This window comes from Panthera leo, chromosome C2 (assembly GCF_018350215.1).
Source record: "Panthera leo isolate Ple1 chromosome C2, P.leo_Ple1_pat1.1, whole genome shotgun sequence".
Lineage (NCBI taxonomy): Eukaryota > Metazoa > Chordata > Mammalia > Carnivora > Felidae > Panthera > Panthera leo.
The window spans coordinates 148,936,204-148,956,593 of NC_056687.1; the positions used below are offsets into that span (position 1 = coordinate 148,936,204).

General features: G+C 41.5%; 1 protein-coding gene across 16 annotated transcripts in view; it reads left to right on the forward strand.

The window, feature by feature from the left end:
- Window positions 1-2,590: 2,590 nt before the first annotated feature.
- Window positions 2,591-20,390, forward strand: part of ULK4 (unc-51 like kinase 4) — a 570,273-nt gene continuing 552,473 nt past the window's right edge. For 15 of the 16 annotated variants that reach the window (XR_006206962.1, XR_006206963.1, XR_006206964.1 and 12 more), the window contains exons 1-6: window positions 2,591-2,663; window positions 6,921-7,114; window positions 13,234-13,333; window positions 15,353-15,492; window positions 17,846-18,008; window positions 20,148-20,249. Coding sequence is in view for 13 of the 16 variants with exons in the window: in XM_042954274.1 (XP_042810208.1) it covers window positions 6,977-7,114; window positions 13,234-13,333; window positions 15,353-15,492; window positions 17,846-18,008; window positions 20,148-20,249 (643 nt within the window). In the remaining 3 variants the exon portion in view is untranslated. Of the gene's footprint in view, window positions 2,664-3,568; window positions 3,662-6,920; window positions 7,115-13,233; window positions 13,334-15,352; window positions 15,493-17,845; window positions 18,009-20,147; window positions 20,250-20,390 lie in introns of those variants that run through there. The other variant, XM_042954275.1, reaches the window with a different exon arrangement.

Genomic DNA, 20,390 nt, shown 5'->3' on the forward strand with positions numbered 1-20,390 from the left:
TAATGACCCCAAAAAGTAATTTCTCTGAAAATCTAGTCCATCCTGGAGTTGCCACAGTATGTGTAAAGGATGTTAAGAGTGATTAATTTTGTTATTAAAGGGAAAAGACCTCCCAGGAGGCCAGTAATTTTAAAAGCTATGGGTTAGTATTATAAGGTTGAAAACCTCCCATCCAAGAGGGAGATGGCATCTGGCTCTTTCAGTGCATTTACACTTGTAAACTGGTGCTAGAATGATCGTGTCCTCTCCCAGACTTTCCAGAGAGATGGGGTGCATTTGTCTTGAGGCTCCCAGACTCCAGCTTCTGTCTCCAGGACAGTCCATTCCCTGAGCTGGTAACCTGGGCATAGAGCACATCATATCTTAGGAAAAGCTGGAGCCCCCAGGGCACCATGGTCAGCTTCTGTGTCTAGTTCTCTGGGGAAATTATAGCTCAGAAGAGAATCATGGAAACAATCTCCTGCCCTCTGAATTTATACTCCTGGTTGGATTTTTTTTTTCCCTTTCAGTTTCATTCATTTCTTGTTTTAACTTTATTAATGTTTTCCTCCTATTTTCACTGGGGTCATTTTGTTGTTTTTCTTTTAAAAAAAAATTTTTTTTTTTAACGTTTATTTATTTTTGAGACAGAGAGAGACAGAGCATGAACAGGGGAGGGGCAGAGAGAGAGGGAGACACAGAATTTGAACCAGGCTCCAGGCTCTGAGCTGTCAGCACAGAGCCCGACGCGGGGCTCGAACCCACGGACCGTGAGATCGTGACCCGAGCGGAAGTCGGCCGCTTAACCGACTGAGCCACCCAGGCGCCCCTGCTGTTGTTTTTCTAAGCTCGCTGACCTTGAACTAAACCCAGAAACAAATAATTGGCAAATCCACGACCATAACGAGTAACTTCAAAACACCTTTCTCAAGAACTGGCAGAGCAATCAGGACGAAGCAACATAAAAAGAAGGTCTGGAAGATTCAAACATGTCAGTTAATAAACTTGAAAGTATGCATATGAAATTTTGAAGCCAACAAATAAGAGATCTTCATTCCAAACTCCTGTGGAACATTGAAAAATATTAATCATTTATTATAACAAAGGAAGTTTCAATAGCTTCCCCAAACCAAATACACACAGTCGAACAACAACATCTAACTAATTAAAAGCAAACAAATAAAAACTGCTCTTAAATATCTTTTGGATTAAAGGAAAAAAAAATACAAACTATAGATGCTATGCATTTTCACATCTAGAATATTAATAATTTTGAAGTTTTAGCCTGGCTTCTGCATTGTATTTGTTTCCTCTGAGTTACTTGCATTGGTTAGCTTATTTTAATCTCTTTCATGTTAGAATCTTTCCTCACATATCTTGATATTTCTGTGTGTTCATATGCCAGAGTATTCATATGCCAGAGTAAGGTACTAAAAGGCTTATTCAGTGTTTGTCACACATTTGGGGAAGGTTATTGATTACTGAACTTCCTTTAGTTGAGATAAGGCACTGAGCTCTTTCAATGGGAGACCTTCCCTTCTGCCAGGTATTAGGCAAATCTCTTTCCCCAACAGGGAACCTTCCAATTTTTTTCACCAAAGATTAGAACATTAGCTGCTGGCACTATTCTGGGCAGAAAAAACTTCAGGGTTCAGAAGGCATTCTCCATTCTCCACTACTCTTGGCCTTTTGCTTGTGTCATTTGGAAAGTATTTCCAGGTTTATCCTGCAAGCAGAAACCACTAAGATTCCTGAGAACGTAGGAAGGGTTAGAAGTCAAAGAATAGATGTGATTCACCTGAGATTAAAGAGAGGCACAGCCCTTCTATATAAAGCAAAGCATGGCCGCTGATTAGTAACATCCACATCACTTGGTAACATGATGGAACTGAAAACTTTTGGGCCTCATCCAGATGCACAGAATCAGAAGTTCTGTGGGTGGGACCCAGAAATGTGTTTCAACAGCATCCAGGTGATTCGGATGCTGAAATTTGAGAACCACTGAGCTAACTTGAATGGAAGGAAGAGGGGAGCTGGTGTTGACGTCTGGCGTCTGGAATTTGAGGACGTGGAGCTTTGAAAACCATAAACAGACGGAGAATCTGGTCTGTTTTCTCATGTGCAAGAAGCAAGGTTGTCCACAGTCTTCGCTTTTCTAAAGAGTGAGGAACACGAGAAGCCGGCTTCATTCTCCGCTATTACTCAGCCTATGTCGCCACGTCTTTGAGCTCTGGCAAGCGTCAAAAAACGGATGGGAGGAAACAGAAGACAGTGTAGGGGGAGAAGAAATGACAACGGCCTAGGCTTTCACAGCCCCCCACTGCTCATAGGTCCCCAATCTGCCCAAGAACCCGGCCCCCACACCCAGTTAGGTTGGACAAACGCTTTGCCCAGGTCCCGCACTTCCGGGCCTCAGCCAATGAGAACCCAAACGGCTCAGCCAGTCAGCGCCCCGCGCTCCTTCCGGCGTTCTGCGTGCTGCCCTGGAGACGGCATGGGCGAATCCAAATGCAGAGGGGTGCTGGACCACACAGCTTTGAACTGCGCCTGCGCGTTCCGCCGTACGCCATTGCTTCACCCCTGGCCTTGGCAAGTGGACCGGTCCCGAAGGGGTAGAAGCTGAGACCGGCGCCTTTGCGGGAGCAGTCCGCTGGGTCGGCTGCTTCTCCGCCTTAAGCGTTCAGGTGAGTAGCGGTGGTAGTTTTAGGGTCCACGAGTTTGGGTTCGGGTCTCCATGAGCGAGCGCGGAGGACAGTACGGGCCTGGAGGGGCGCCACTCACCTGCCCTCCCTCCGTGGATCCTGTGCCCCTCGCGTCTTCCTCTCTCAGGGCTCTGCTTTGTTACCGGGTTAAACTAAACACCTTAGACAATTCTCTCGAGGCTTTGGTTCAGGGAACACGGGATACCTCTTCAAGGACTTGGGTGCAGGGAGGATTCGTGGCTGTAGGGTTCGGGAGATGCGCTTTATGGACGCCCTCGATTCGGAGTTCTTCCCCTAAACACCCCAGCAACGCGTCCCGAGCTCTAAGCCGGCGGTGCTGGCAGATGTCCGTGGACGTAGAGAGGCAGTGAAAGCCTCCAGTTCGCTGGTCACGAGCTGCTTGGAGTGGGGGGTGTTGACCTAGCGACCCCGAGCCTGCACTTTCCAGGTCAGACTACACTCAAAGCCTGCAGTTAATTTGGTCTGTAAAGTGTTTCGAGGAGAAGCACCTGTTGAATGCAAAGCGCAGTGCTTACCACCTTTTATGCCCTCGAAAAAGGTTGTTTTGGCCTGTGGGTAGCAAAGTTGAGTGTGCGTCTGGGGGGGGGGGCGGGCGGGAGGGAGTTGAACCACAGATTGCTGGGCTCCGCTTCCAGAATTTCTTATTCAGTAGGCCTGGGCTGGGGCGGCGGTGGCTGCTGCTGGTGGAGGAGTTAATGATCTGAAGGTAGAGAGAAATGAAGGGAGGGTTTTATCTTCCTGCCTCTATCACCTGGTCAGTTTCGAAGAGTTTGTTGAATGTAGGTTCTAAGCCCCCGTATCTTAAATGCCTTATTTATTCCTAAGCGTGACTTGCTCTGACTTCTGGCTTCTCTGATAATACCTAGGTTAACTTGTAGATTTAAAAGATCCTTAAAAGACGTGCCACGCCTTTAGAAAACGTGGAAGACTAACCTGTGGTGTCTGGGAATGCACACTCGGTGAGAAAACGTTAAAGATACGCCAGAAAAGTGATAACTGAAAGTCAGGAGAGAGATTACTTTTGGCAAAGAGGACTTGTCATTGCCATAGGCTCAGGAAGGGACTTCTGGAGTGGCAGGCCAAGTGGGTGGTGATCACAAGGTTAGCCCTCGTGTTTATTTATTTTTTTAAGTTTACTTATTTATTTTGAGAGTGTGGGACAGGAGTAGAGAGTGAGGAAGAGAATCCCAAACAGGCTCCACGCTGTGAATGTGATGTGGGGCTTGAACTCCCCAACGGTCAGTCCCGTTTATAATAATTCATTAAACTATACATTTATTTTTGGGGGGTTTTCTGTATTTGTGTTTTATTTTATAATATAAGAGCTTACACATTAAATATTAGGAAGTATAAGGTGAGGATGCCCTTGGAGTCGAAAAGAATCTTAAATAAGTTGTGGAATTTCCAATTTGAAAAGGTAATTTACAAGATTATCTGATCCAATTCTTATTTTACTCTAAGGAAATTGAGCCCCAGAGAGGGGAAGTGCTTCAATAGTAAACCAACCTTAGCTGACTTTGTAACTGATGCATTTTGTTAATTTCAGACTGCCTGTTCTGCTCAGACGCCCCTACTCAGTAAAAGATTTCAGAAAATTTATTTGGCTTGAATCAAATTGAAAATGTAAAGATTTAATTTTTTTTCTTGTGGCTTAAAACCATATTCTCAAGGAATCAATTATGTATTTATTTATTAGAGAGGGAGGGAGAGAAAGAGGGAGGGTGAGCAGAGGAGGGACAGAGAGGGAGAGAGAGAATCTTAAGCAGGCCCAACACAGAGCCTGACAAGGGACTTGATTTCACAACTGTGAGGTCATGACCTGAGCCACAACTAAGAGTTGGATGCTTAGCCACCTGAGCCACCCAGTCAACCCTGAAGGAATCAACTCTCTGTCTTATATAAAAAGTCAGGAGACTATTTCAACACCTTATCCTTGGGTATCCTAATAGAGCCAAGTTGTGAACATGTAATTAAAGGTCTGGTTTTTTCCTGGCTAAATAGCTTTTCCATCTTAACATACTCCCAATTTAATCTTTCTTTGGTTATATTACATACTATGTATTGTTGCCACAAAATTACTCGTGTCTAGGCTGCATTTTGGTGGGTCAGGAGTCAGGATTGGCTCTTTTTAAAGAGTGGGTTTTAGAGTGGAGAGAGTATAGGGAACTTAGAATTTATTTTTTTAATGAACCCTTTTACTATCTGTGCCATTTTTGGGTTTCCATTTATTAAAAAATTTTAAAAATATTTATAGTTGAAAGAAAGGGAAACCATGAGCAGGAGAAGGACAGAGAGAGGGAGACACAGAATCCAAAGCAGGCTCCAGGCTCTTAGCTGTCAGCACAGAGCCCAATGCGGGGCTTGAACCCATGAACCATGAGATCATGACCTGAGCCAAAGTTGGTCGCCCAACCAACTGAGCCACCCAGGTGTCCTGGGTTTCCTTTGATTTAAATTCAGATTTTCCCCACATCCTTTCTGCTTAGAGTTTAAAGAATTTTGCTGTCAATAGTCTGGGTTCTTCTGGTTTGGTGTAGAGACCAGGTTTGTAATCTAAATAACTAAATGTAACTACTAGGCTATACATCTTTATAGTAGATTATTTCGCTTTTTGCAGTAAATTTTAATGTCATTGGAAGATGGAATCCTAGAATTAGTTGTTAGATTCTTGGATTACTGGTTCCATAAGCCAAGACAGGACAGACTGCTGCCTCTTGGCCAAATATGTCCCTCAGCCAGTGTTTGTATGGCCCATACAGAAAATAAGTTCCAGAGATTTAATGTATATCATAGTGATTACACTAAACAATAATGTACCATGTACTTCAAAGTTGCTATGAGACTAAATCTTAAATGTTCTTAACCACAAAAAAGTGGTAATTATGTGACATGTAGAGGTGTTAACTAATGTATGATAGTAATCAGATTATGATCTATAAATGTTTGAAATCAACACACTGTACACTTTAAACTTAATGTACATGTCAATTATATCGATAAAAGTTGTGATATTCACATACTATATCGTTTACCCCTTTAAAACATACAATTCAGTGATTTTTAGTGTATTCACAAAGTTGTACAATCATCAGTACTAATTCAGAACATTTTCATTTTGCCCCAAAAGAAACACCATACCCATTAACTTCAGTTTTACATTCTCTGTTTCAAAGAGTTTTCGGTATAGTTTCTGACTTACTGGATACCATATAGAAACATGAGCTGCTTTCAAAGAGTATATTTACTGCTTACTGGATGATTTCTGGGAAATTTTCTATAGTTATGTAAAATCCTTCCATCTATGAGATGCCAATTTAAACTATATTTTGCAAATTAACTACTTTGATGTATTATAAATATGTTGTTTAAAATTCTGAATTCACTACTGTACTTCAATTCTAAATAAAATCTAACTGATGAAAGACTGCATCAACTCGTATTCATGCATGCAAATTAGGGCATTCTGTTGGCCAAGAAAATGAACTCTTACCTGGTTATATCCTAGGTGATGAAATGGTTGGTTAAAATTTTTTTTTTTTTTTTAACTTAAAACAGGAGTTCGCAAACTCTTTTTGGTAAAGGGCCAGATAGTAAGTATTTTAGAAAGTGTTGAAGCCATCGCTCTGGTTATAACAACTCTGCAATTGTAGTCTAAAAGGAGCCTTAGACAATATAGAAGTGAATGGGTGTGGCTATGATACAGTTAAATTTTACAAAAGCAGCAGGGTTTGGCCCAGGAACCAGGAGTTTGGTAACAGCTGACTTTAATATTTGGATTGATTTCTTAGAATATCTCTGGATTAGATGGAAATATTAGCATTCCATATTTGTTTATAAAGTATTTTAACATACATTGTCTCTTTTGCTTCTCTGTTTGAGGTTTAGGTGGGTCATATGTTGCCCCATTCTATACAGATATTGACACAACGTGCCTTCCTTGGTAACAAAAGTGTGGAGATACATTGGAATCTCATTCATCCCTCATTTTGTTACATGTGTTAGAAATAGCTGTCATTTTCATCATTTTTTAAGACCTTGTTGAAGGAAGTTGAGTATTAGTTTTTTAGTTTTATTTTCCCCTACAAAAAGACACTGGTATACAACACTTGTAGGTGAATTTCCTGAGTTTATAGAATTATTAGATTTACATACTATCCTAGGCTAATTAATCATGCAACTAGCTTGCATTTGTAAGTTTTATTTTTGTTTGCCTTTTAGGAACTAGAGATGCTATTAGGCTGTTGTTTTATCCAATGTGAGAAGTTGGCCGGGAGATGGAAAACTTCATTCTGTATGAGGAGATTGGCAGAGGAAGCAAGACTGTTGTTTATAAAGGGCGTCAGAAGGGAACAATCAATTTTGTAGCTATTCTTTGTACTGATAAGTGCAAAAGGCCTGAAATAACCAACTGGGTAAGTGGAGTATGTTTTCCTCCCTTTGGGAAAACACAGAGCTACCTACGATCAAGGAGAACAAGTAGCATATAAACAGAAGCTGTTGAATTCGCTATAACAGATGCCACCTTTTCAATCTGGAACGGGTGACCTTCTGTCTGTTTAGTGCCACCCCAATTGTGAAGAGTGACTAATAAACATCCCTAAGTAATTAGCAACTTAGTGGTGTTTTTGGGAAAAATATAGTCTATATTAGATCATTAACTTTTAAATTATTTTCAAAGTTTTAAAGTTTAAATAATCTCTACATTCCCTGTGGGGCTTGAATTTACCCCCCAAGGTCAGGAGTCCGACTGAGCCAGCCAGGTGCCCCTAGATCATTTACTTTTAAATTTAGTATGTGATTTATGAAGCTTGCCAAAGAAAGGACTTTGGGTGAGAGTGACTTGAGTTTGAAATTTATATCCTGGACCAAACTTAGCTTCCCCCGCCCCCCCCCCCCCCATTGTGGTAAAATACACATAACAAAAAGTTTACCATCTTAACCACTTTTTAAAAATTTTTATTAAAAAAAAATTTTTTTTATGTTTATTTTTGAAGGAGGGAGGGAGGGAGGGGGAGGGGCAGAGAGAGAGGGAGACCCAGAATCTGAAGCAGGCTCCAGGCTGTGAGCTGTCAGCACAGAGCCCCATGTGGGGCTCGAACTCATGAACAGCGAGATCATGACCTGAGCTGAAGTCGGACGCTCAACCGACGGAGCCATCCAGGCGCCTGCTATCTTAAGCACTTTTAAGTGTACAGTCGGTGATATTAAGTACATGAATGTTGCTGTACAACCATCACCATCTCCAGAACTCCACTTTTTTTTTAAAGTTAATTTTTTGGGGCGCCTGGGTGGTGGCTCCCTCGGTTGAGCGTCCGACTTCGGCTCAGGTCATGATCTCGCGTCATCTCGCGTGAGTTCGGGCCCCGCCTCGGGCTCTGTGCTGACGGCTCAGAGCCTGGAACCTGCTTTGGATTCTGTGTCTCCCTCTCTGTCTGCCCCTTTCCTGCTCATGCTCTGTCTGTCTCTCTCTTAAAGAAAATTTTTTTAGGGGCGCCTGGGTGGCTCAGTCGGTTAAACGTCCGACTTCGGCTCAGGTCCTGATCTCACGGTCCGTAGTTCGAGCCCCGCGTGGGGCTCTGGGCTGATGGCTTGGAGCCTGGAGCCTGCTTCCGATTCTGTGTCTCCCTCTCTCTCTCTGCCCCTCCGCCGTTCATGCTCTGTCTCTCTCTCTGTCTCAAAAATAAATAAACGTTAAAAAAAAAAAAATTAAAGTTAATTTTTTAAGAGCAGTTTGATAGCACACCTGTGCAAGCAGGGGAGGGCAGAGGGAGAGAGGCAGAGAATCTTAAGCAGTCTCTACGCTCCTTGTGGAACCCAGGCCGGGCTCCATCTAGCAACTGTGGGATCAAGACCTGAGCCCAAATCAAGAGTCAGATGCTTAACCGACTGGGCCACCCAGGCGCCCCAAGAACAGTTTCAGATTTACAGTAAAACCAAGAAGAAAGTGTAGGGATCTCCCCTATATTCCCTGTCCCCACACATGTATAGTGTTCCCCATGGTCAACATCCCTACCAGAGGGGTACATCTATTACAACGGACGACCCCACATTGGCACATCATCATCCCAAATCCTTAGTTTACCTCGGGGTGCACTCTTGGTGTTACACGTTCCATAGTTTTGGACAAATGCGTGATGCTATGGATCCGTCACTATAGAATCATACGGAAGAGTTTCACTGCCCTAAAAATCATCTGTGCTCCACCTATTCACCCCTCCCCCTTCCTCCCAACCCTGGGCAACCGTTGATCTTTCTATTGTGTTCATAGTTTTGCCTTTTCCAGAATGTGATAGACTTGGAATTACACAGTATGTAGCCTTTTCAGGTTGATATCTTAGCAATATGCGTTTAAGTTTTCTCTTGTTTCTTTGTGGCTGAGAGCTCATTTCTTTTTATTGATGGACAATATTCTGTTGCATATGTGCCAGTTTTTATTTTTTAATGTTTATTTATTTTTGAGAGACAGTGCAAATAGGGGAGGGCAGAGAGAGGGAGACACAGAATCCGAAGCAAGCTCCAGGCTCTGAGCTGTCAGCACAGAGCCCGATGCGGGGCTCAAACTCATGAACTACGAGATCATGACCTAGGCCGAAGTCAGATACTCAACCGACAGAGCCACCCAGGCGCCCCAGTGTACCAGTTTTTTAAATTCATTTGACGGGGCGCCTGGGTGGCTCAGTCGGTTGGGCGGCCGACTTCGGCTCAGGTCACGATCTCGCAGTCCGTGAGTTCGAGCCCCGCGTCGGGCTCTGGGCTGATGGCTCGGAGCCTGGAGCCTGCTTCCGATTCTGTGTCTCCCGCTCTCTCTGACCCTCCCCCGTTCATGCTCTCTCTCTGTCTCAAAAATAAATAAACGTTAAAAAAAAAAAATTAAAAAAAAATTCATTTGCCGATGGAAGGGCATCTTGATTGTTTTTAATTGAGAATAAAGCTGCAATATGTGTGAACAGGTTTTTGTGTGGACCTGTTTTCAACTCGTTTGAATAAATACCCAAAGTACGATTGCTGAATTGTCCAGAACTCTGGTCATCTTGCAAAACTAAAACTCTGTACACGTTAAACAACGATTCCACATTTCTCCATCCCCAGCCACCTGCCATTCTACTTTGTCTCTGAATGGTACTTCATGTAAGTGGAATCATACATCATTTGTCTTTTTATGACTGACTGATTTCACTTAGCATGATGTCCTCAGAGTTCGTCCATGTTGTAGCATGTGTCACTTTCTTTCATTTTTGAGAATGTAGAATATTCCATCGTATGTATATACCACATTTTGCTTATCCATTTACCTGTCATTGGACAGTTAGGTTGCTTCCGCCTTTTGGCTATTGTGAGTAGGCAAACACGGGTGCACACGTATGTCTTGGGGACATACTGTGCTTTCAATCCTTTGGATATACCCAGAAGTGGACTATTTTAGTTTAACTTTTTTTTTTTAAGGAATTGCCGTACTGTTTTCCACAGAGGCTGTACCAGTTTACACTCCCACCAACAGTGTACAAGGGATTCCGTTTCTCCACATCTTCGGCAACTCTTGTTATTTCTGTTTTTTGTTTCGTTTTGAAGATCGCTATTCTCATGGGTGTGAGGTGGTGTGGGCTTTTGTAAGGAGTGTGGGTAGTTGAAGAAAGACAGGTGTACGAGACAAGATGCGGGCTCGTCTGTAGATTCGATGCTAGGAACATAAGGCGTTTTTCTTCTGATGAGGTTTTCTCTGAGATGAGAAGCTAAGTCCTCAATTAGGTGGGGGAGGGGAAGGCTGGGTTCTAGGCAGAAGGAAAACAAAAGCGTGAATAGTCGCTTGGTGGACAGACTAGCTGGGGCCATTGAAGATTGGGGATTCCAAACGGAAGTCTCATCAGTCAGCATGGCTGGCGTCTGCCTCGGTTGCTCGCTCATATGCGGAGTGTGGAGGTTTGAACTGAACCAGAAGTGAGTAGTAGAGACCGTGAGTTGGTAAGCGAAGGAGCAGTGGTCACGAGCTAGGATGTGTGCCAGATTTTGGAGATGATACGGTTATTAGTAAAAATCTAACAATGCTGGTCAACCGAAGTATAATGGGGGCTACAAATCTGACTTTAAAGTTCATAGTAGCCACACGGAAAGGAGATTAGTTTTCGTAGTATATTTAATCAACAGACGGGTGGTGGAGGGCGAGATGGAGAGAGTGGAGGCGTCTGGCAGAGTGGGTACTTGGCATATAGTGAGTGGTAGTGAGCATCCGAGGCTGGACTGTGGCCTGATTTCTGTGGGAGTTTCCACACGTTTGTTTTCCATTAGGACCTTCCCCTTCCGGTGGCCGAGTCAGTGGGAATCATTTAGACAGGCTCACCCTATGCCCTCCCTAGTCTCTACTGGGACAGAATTTATTGGGAGTTTATTACAAGGTGCTCCTCAGATTCTCTTGGCCACTCTTTTTTTTTCCTCCCCATCTCAATTATGTTTTCTAAATTATGTGGATTCATTTCCCTTTCTTTGTGTTAGAATATGAACCCACTGAGTTGTTCCTAGAGTGTATGTACCACATTCCATTTTTTAAATAGGGACTTCTGTATTTCTATAGATTATGGGCCGATTAGCCGGTGTTGTGTGTGAGTGATTGTGTGTGTGTGTGTGTGTGTGTGTGTGTGTGTGTGTGTAAAAGAGTCAGAAAACAAGGATCCAAAGCACTTGGGTAGTTGTCACCAATTGTGAGTCTGGATGGTTTGCTAATAAAGCACACGTTTTTGTGATTCAAGTTTCCATTTTTAATGGGGTCTTGAAAGGAGAAAGCAAAACCCCCGTGAGGCAACTGAGTATGTTTTTGACAGGTTCTTGCGTCTTTATTTTATTCTTAAATATTTATTTCTGAGAGAGAGAGAGAGAGAGAGCGAGCGCGAGCTAGAGCGTACCCTGGGGAGGGGCAGAGAGGGAAACAGAAGATCTGAAGCAGGCACTGCGCTGTGTGGCTAGAACTCCTGAATTGTGAGATCACGACCTGAGCCTAAGTCAGACTCTTTTTTTAAAAAAAAAAAAAAAATTTTTTTTTAAATGTTTTTATTTATTTTTAATGTTTATTTATTTTTGAGACAGAGAGAGACAGAGCATGAATGCGGGAGGGTCAGAGAGAGGGAGACACAGAATTGAAGCAGGCTCCGGGCTCTGAGCTGTCAGCACAGGGGCCCGATGCGGGGCTCGAACTCACGGACCGTGAGATCGTGACCTGAGCCGAAGTCGGCGCTCAACCGACTGAGCCACCCAGGCGCCCCTGTTTTTATTTATTTTTGAGACAGAGAGAGACAGAGCATGAGCAGGGGAGGGGCAGAGAAAGAGAGGGAGACACAGGATCTGAAGCAGGCTCCAGGCTCCGAGCTGTCAACACAGAGCCTGACGTGGGGCTCGAACTCACGAACTGTGAGATCATGACCTGAGCCGAAGTCGGACGCTCAACCGACTGAGCCACCCAGGCGCCCCTACCTAAGTCAGACTCTTAACCAGCTGAGCCACCCAGGCACCCTTGCATCTTTATTATTGAGTTTGGAATTCACTCTTGTTCTGGTGCACAGGTATTCTCATGATCTAATGGAAATGTACATTTTAAGATCAGTATATTCACTGCAATGATTCTTCTTTTAATAGCCTGAGGGAATTGATACTAGGATTCACTAAGGATGGATATATATTATATATGATATACATCAGTAGGCTCCATGCCCAGTGTGGGGCTTGAACCCACGACCTGAGGTCAAGAGTTGGATGCTCTACTGACTGAGCCAGGCAGTCACCCCCACGAAGGATATATTTAAAAAGAAAATTGTAGAACCCTCTGAGAGTTCCTTTAAATATTGTAAAAGTAATACAGCATCATTATAGAAAATTTGTACAATATAGAAGAATGGGTAGAAGAAAAAAGGGCAGCATAGTTCCATCCAGTGAGACAGTCCTGTCCTGTTTTTTTTTCATTCTAGTCTTTTTTACTATGAGTCCTGTTTCAATTTTAAAGTCATGGTATTACATAATTTTGTTTCTTGCCTTTTTCACTTAACATTATACTATCAATTTTTATGTTTAAAATTGTTTTCATGTTGGGCTAATATCTTGTCAGTTGATATATAATTTAACTATCATTGAGCCTTTGAATTATTTTTACTTGGTAAGGTTTTTTTTTCTCCTTGAAAATGATTTATTTCATGATTATGAAAGTATCGTGTGCTCACTATTAGAAAGTAGAAAAGTAGAAAAAATTAAAATCACCAGCAGTTTCGGCTATTTTTAACTTTTAGTCATTTTGCTATGAATATTTCTTTTGTAATGTTATGTTTACACAAATACACAAAACTGTATTGCATGAGGTTTTTTTTTTTTAAAGATTGTATATTACCATTTTTGGGTGTCACCAGCCTCCATAACCATCATTTGTAATATCTGTATAGAATTCCACTAAATTCCACTATTAACCACTTCCCAATTGTGTGTTTAGGTTTTCTGAATAGGTGCAGATTTTAACAACTTGTGAGTGTGTGTGTGTGAATGAATGCTGTTTTTATAGGTCCGTCTCACCCATGAAATTAAACACAAGAATATCGTAACTTTTCATGAATGGTATGAAACCAGCAATCATCTCTGGCTCGTGGTGGAACTCTGCACAGGTGAGTGTGTATAAGACATGTTACAAATACATCCATCTTAGGTAGCTTTGAAAAAACATGTAGGTTTTATTTTCCTTTTGTATTACAAATATAAGCACTTGATACTCTTGACTCAGTTGACTTACACATACATTGTTTGGATATTAGGGTAGGGTATAGAGCAAAGATGTTTGGTAAGAGGAAGACAAGTAAAATTCAATTTGGGGTTTACTTTGGAATAAAATACTACTAAGTCACCCACATAAAAATTTAGAAATATTTTTTAGTGATTAACTTATCAAACAAGTTTTCCCGATGAATAAAAATCAAGTATTTTAGGTCAAGTAGCTATCAGCTAATTAGTGTATAAAGTGATCATCTTTTTATTTTTATGAAAAGAGTACTTCGTGTTTATAAAAACTTAGGCAATGTGAAAAAGTACAAAGATGACTCCACAAATACCACCTCCTAAACAATAGAGATAACTTGCTACAGCTCTTGCCTGATACAACTTTCTAGGGCTATGTTTAGGGAGAAGAATGAATAAATATATCACTGTTATCTGGGCTTTTAGTTTCAGTGTTTTCAGGGAAACGGTACCACTGTTAGTGTCTTCTATTTATATATTGAGTAATAAAAAAGGATCATTAAATATTAAGGTGTATTGTAATTTCTGGCTTTGAGTCTTTTGGCACTTATAATTTATAACACTGAACCATCAAATGGGTTATTTGGAATAAGAACTTATTTGGATTTTATTTTTTTCTGAATCAATAGGAAAGGACTACGGTTTAATTACTTTCACAGCTGTATGCACTGTAGAGGTGATCAGGGAACTTTCCCTGTGTTACTTTTTGCCTCAGCTGTTCTTCTCCCCCACCATTGTTACAGCCTTACTGATGGATGCCTGTGTTTGGAGTGGTTCCTTACCCACCAAAACAAAATAACCCCCCAAATACCTCCTACCTTAATCACCGTTCTGATTGAACTTTCAGATGCCAGCTAAGACTTTTCCTTTTTATGTTTTTAAAAGAGTTTTATTTATTTATTTGAGAGAGAGGACGTAGGTGTGCATGTGCGAGTCGGGGGGGGCGAGACAAAGGGAAGACAGAGACAGAGAGACTTAAGCAGGTTCCATGCCCAGCACAGAGCCCGATATGGGGTTCCATCTCACCACCGTGAGATCATGACCTGAGCTGAAATCAAGAGTGGGATGCTTAACCAACTGAGCCACCCAGGTGACCCAAGACTTTTTTTTTTTTTTTTTTTTTTTTAAAGAGAAAGGAAAAGCATTTTATTTGAACCTAAGTTAGGACAGCTGCCTGGGATATACAGTCTTCACAAAGAGTGCTCTGGGGAAGGAATATCATGTGCAGGATTGTATAGGTTTCTCTGAACTTGGCTCCTCTTGGAATCTTGATGCTTTAAAAAAAAAAAAAAAAAAAAAAAAAAGTTTGTTTCCGGCACATAGATGGTAGAAATGTGACCGGGATCTTAGAAGAGTATAGAGATGGTTTTCACAATGTGTTTGCCTTTGACGTTTAATTTCCTCAGTGATGTACACTGAAGGTGTTGATTATCTGTTAAGGAAAGGCATCTTTTCTGCCAGGCGGTACTTTGTAGAATGCGATCCACCTTTGCACAAGAGTAAATGTGGCTATGCTTTGCGTAATGTGCTTTAAATGCACAATTTGGGTTAGTATTGACCACTAATTTTTGCAGCTGTTCAACTCCTGTGGGATCTGGAGTTAGCAGTCACAGCATTAGAGGGATTCTCCCTTCATCCCGCCTGCTTACGGGTGGACCATTCTCCCAGCCCAAGCAGTCATTCTCTGGAAGCTGACTCTGGAGAGTGGATACAGATTCCTCTTAGGGTGCTTGGTCCACTGTGTTCATTCACATGTATATTTCCCCTGCCAGTCTGTCCAGGTATACTGATTTGATCAGTTTTTAAAGCTCAGTATCTCCCTAGCATGGAACCTCCTGGGGGCATTGTGTCATGCTGGTGGGTTAAAATTGGTGGTTTTAATCAACTTGCAGGTGGTTCCCTAGAAATGGTGATTGCTCAAGATGAAAACCTCCCAGAAGATGTTGTGAGAGAATTTGGGGTTGACCTCATTGCTGGATTACATCATCTTCATCAACTTGGCATTCTCTTTTGTGACCTTTCTCCAGGCAAGGTAATTCATGGAAGTTTTGATTTCCTAACTGCTCTGTCTTAAGTTACAGTGCTTTCTCAAAGGTGTTTTTAATTTTAGACAGAATTTAGATAAAATGTAGAACATCTTGAAATTGACTTACTATTTTTAAAAAGCATAGTGCCATATTTTAGCTACCTTTTTAGCTGTTGAAGTAGCTTTTAGAATGCAAATTCTCCCCTCCCTTCAGAGTCCTTTGAGTAATTATTATTGCTGCTGAGGTATATTGTGACTGATGAGCTCAGTATGTCTATAAAATAAGATGCTTAGCTCTTAAATTGTGGTATCTGATTATGAGCCACTATTGTAGTTTGATAATGGCATTTTTGGCTTTGCTTGATTACTGGTATTATGGGTCAAATAGCTTTTTTTCTGGTAAAACTAATGATCTGTAACTAAGTGTGCTTTAGTGTAGTGGAGTCATGAAACCTGCTTAGTTTCAGAGTCACAGTTGACCCTAACGTTTAGAAGTTGTGTGAACTTGGGCAAGTTACCCTTTATCTCTCTCTCTGCCCTAGTAACTTCTTTGTCTTTGATATGAAGACGGATTATGTACTACATTTAGGTTAAACTTTTAGGACGTTTTCTGGTGCTTTCGTTCAATGGCATCTATTATTTATAAGTACATATTCTTAGAGATGGTACTTGTTACTGGTTTGAGTTGCTACTTTTCCTTTGTTAAAATGTACATGATGAAATAAAAAGTTGAATATTTCCTTGTTAAACGTTATTATAGATCCTCTGTAAGATAACATAAAAAATTCCATGAAAACTTTATAATGAGAAGTTCTCGTTTGAAATATCTGTATACGTGCCTCAAGTCTTCAACCACTTAACTGTGGTCCTAGCCCTGAAAGCAGCTGTAGACAATACTTAAATGAAAAGGTATAGCTTTGTTTCAATAAAACTTTATGGACACTGACATGTCAGTTACATATAATTTACACATATCAGGAAACTTATCTTATTTTGATGTTTGGCAACCACTTAGAAATTTAAAGACCACTCTTAGCTCATGCATATATAAAAACAAGTCCTGGCTGGGCTTTGGCCCAGTGGCTGTACAGCTCCCTGTGAGGGAGTTGTTTTAATGAAGTCTAGTGTTCTATGTAATCTAGGAAATTCACTCTGCTTTGTAACATAACCTTTTCTTTTGAGCAGGGGTTGGCAGGGTCGGGCAGCACGACCAATTCTGTAAATGAAGTTTTATTGGAACCCATCTTTTTATTTAAGTATTGTCAGTTGGCTGCAGAGTTGAGTAGTCAGGACAGAGATCTTATGGCCTGCAAAGTCTAAAATATTTATTAAAAAAAAAAAAAAATTGCAAAGTGCTGACCCCTGCTGGGGGTTCTCAAAGTGTGCTCCCCAGACCAGCAGTATCCGCATTACTTGGGACTCACTCGAAATGCGGGTTCTTGGGCCCCACCCAGACCTACTGAATCAGAAACTGGGGGTAGGGACTAGCACTTTATCTTAACAGGACCTACAGGGGATTTGGTGCTCAAAAAAATTTAAAAGCCACTGTTGTAGACTACCAGACATCCTTAGTATTTGTGACCAAAAATTAAGGGTAGACCTTAAATTGCTTTTAAAAACAAAGATCCACCTGACCTGTCGTGACTACCCAGAAATAGTTTTAATGGCTCTGGGGGACAAGATACAAGTAATAGGCACTGGTGTGGTTTCACCATTCAGCTGGTAACTTCTCATCACAAATTGTGTGAGCACGTTTGAGCACTTATCACATGCCAGTCGTTGTTAAAAAACAAAACAAAACAAAACAAAAAAAAACCCCTCCGTACGTATAACCTTAGTTAATCCTTAAAACAATCTGAAGGGCAGTAGTCTTTTTCCCATTATACAGGTAAAGAGACTGAGATTTCAAAGGGTAATAAGTTGTCCAGCTCAGGCTGCCAGTAAATGGTGGATCTAGGCCTAGATCTTTACCTTTGCAACCCTAGTTTTGAACCCTTGAGTAAATAACACGGACAGGTGGGTCTTCACATCCTCCTCCAGCAGTCACTGAGGATCGGTGAGTCTCGATTGTTCCACATACATTGTTCTTCATCTTTCCCCAAAGCGTGTGGTTTTCCCCACTATGGTTATCATGTGTTCATTGTATACATCTGAGAATGGGCAGTTTAGTGTTTAATTCTATTGTTAAAATGTTGGATGTTGTTTTTTTTTTTTTTGGCTTGTAAAATTGTATGCGTTTAATTTTTTGAGTTGGGATGAAGCCAGAAAGCCCATGCTCAGTTCTTCAGTGAGATTAGGGGAGGTCCTGAAGGAAGTACAAATGGAATTGGATTCTGAACACATTTTTTAATCTTCATAGATACTCTTGGAAGGGCCTGGCACATTGAAGTTCAGTAACTTTGGCTTGGCCAAAGTGGAAGGTGAAAATTTGGAAGAGTTCTTTGCTTTGGTGGCAGCAGAAGAAGGAGGAGGTGATAGTGGGGAAAATGCACTGAAGAAAACCATAAAAGGTCGAGTCAAAGGTATGTGGGAAGCTTACAGATCGGAACCCTAGTTGTGGGCTGCCCAAGTCGTGTGTTTAGGAGATGCTGTCCAGTCAAAATAATATATTTTTGCCATTTTTGACAGTCAAATAATATATTGAAAATAATAGTGAGGAGGAGAAGTCTGGATACGGGGATGGCTTTGCTCATGGCCTAATGGGTTTTGCATAGATCCAGTACCATGTGAGGTACAGGGAACCTCGAACAAACCTGCATCCTATCCTTGGCTTCCTAGGTCCCTGACCGCTCATTAGAACATAAGGATGGCCACGTTTTCCTGCTTTCTTCTGTATTCTCAGCACTTAGAACGGTGCCTGGCATACACTAGTGGCTCAACAGATAGTTTTTCAACATTGTTGAGTAGCTGATATTCTGAAATTAGGGAAGATTTTTAGGGTGAATTCTTGGGTGGTGATTTTTGCAGTGACATGGGATCTGGGAATCCCGGTGCTTGAGGAGAGATCGTGTGAAACAGTAATTCTTTCGTAATGTTCTCTATGTAAATCTGTTGTCGAACTTAACATGTTAATCATTTTTCTACATTGTCTTTTTACATTCGCTTATGAAGGTAGGGACTTCGTATTCATTTGTTCATTAGTACATCCATTGATTCGTGTGAAACACATTGCATAAATCAACAAAAATTTAGGCATGTTCTAGATACTGGAAATACGAATGTGAACAAAGGTAAAAATCCCTGGCCTAACTGAACTTGCATTTCTAGGTGAGGAAGAGAGACAGATGTTCACAGTTAACACATATTAATGATGCACCAGTTAAGTGTTGGGCGGGGTACTCGGGCATATTGGGGGTCTTGCTTAGATTTGCTTTCTCAGGATCTGGCAAAAGTAAAGGCAAATAGGTCTTCTGTACGTGTTTGGTGAATGAGATGAATGTATGCATGAAATGTGATTGTCTAGCCAAAATGTCACATAGGAGAACTTTAAAACCTGAGGACACATGAGGCTGCTGCTGTGGCCGCAGTGGGCCCTTGAGATAGTATTTGCTGGAAGGCTTACCTCGGTAGAATTTTATTTTCCAGATGGTTGATGATTGCTCGCTTCATGGAAAGAACATTCTCACTGGAAGATGGGAGGGTTTTAGGTAGAGTTTTGGTGGGTGTTCTGCAAGTGGCCTGCTGTGTGACTTGGGAGATGTTAGGGGACCCTCTAAGCTTTTGATTTCTCTCATCAGCAAATAAGGGAACTTGCTAGCTCGAGAATTTGCTACATATTTTACTTTTTACAATTTATTTGGGGGGGGGGGAAGAAAGAAAGAGAGAGAGAGAGAGAGAGAGAGAGAGAGAGAGAGAAAATCCCCATCAGGGTCCTCGCTGTCAGTGCAGAGCCTGAAGTGGGGCTTGAACTCACGAACCGCGAGATCTTAACCTGAGCCGAAATCAAGAGTCAGACGCTCAACTGACTGAGCCACCCAGTGCCCTAAGAATCTGTAATTTCCATCTTGTACTAAACTTAGGGTAAAGTGTATGTGGCACACCTTAGTGCTAATCATGAAATATTTCCTGTTCTTTGGATCCGTGGTAGGATTGTATCTTCTCCCTGCCAAAGCTAAGGAAATGTGAGCAGGAGTGATGAGTTTCTTGGAGGTGGGAGTTTTCAGAGCCCGTGTGCAGTGTGCATTCTTTCCCTGTCTTGGTGATGGAGGTGGCATGTCTTGAGATGCAGCCTGGCTCTTTGAGTGACTGTGAGGGTCTGAGCCCAGGGGCTGACCCGTGGTTGACGTGTAGTTTGAGTAATAAATAAACATTTGTTGGTAAGCCAGTGGGAATTTGGGATGTTAATGCTGTATAACCCTATTCTAGTCAAAATATTATAATCAGAGGTTCTTTTGATTAAGTTGTTAACTTAAAAGAACATACAGAATTGTGCCACACCTCTAACTCAAGTGGATTTCCCAAACCTGTTTGTATTCTTACGTATCCTTGTAAATGAAACCTTAAAATCAGAAAACTTTAAAAAAGGTGAAATGTACATGAAGGTGTGTTTTCTTCCTGTTTTTTGTTTTTTTTGGCCTTACCAGGTCTTTTGGTCTTTTGTAGGCAGGTTTGTTTTGGGGATTGTTAAAAATGCCTAACAAAGTTGTTCTTTATACTTTCAGGATCTCTTACATATACAGCACCTGAAATTTTAAGGGGTACTGACTTCTCCATCACCAGTGACCTCTGGTCTTTGGGCTGTCTGCTTTATGAAATGTTTTCAGGTGATTACTTTCTGGTACAGTTTAAATCAGAGCTGGGCACACACAAAAAGATTAAATCTGTAGTTTGTGAGTATTTATCCTGGAAGACATGAAAACTAACTTTTCTAAATTTTTATATATACTGGTTTTGGCTTGCTTCCC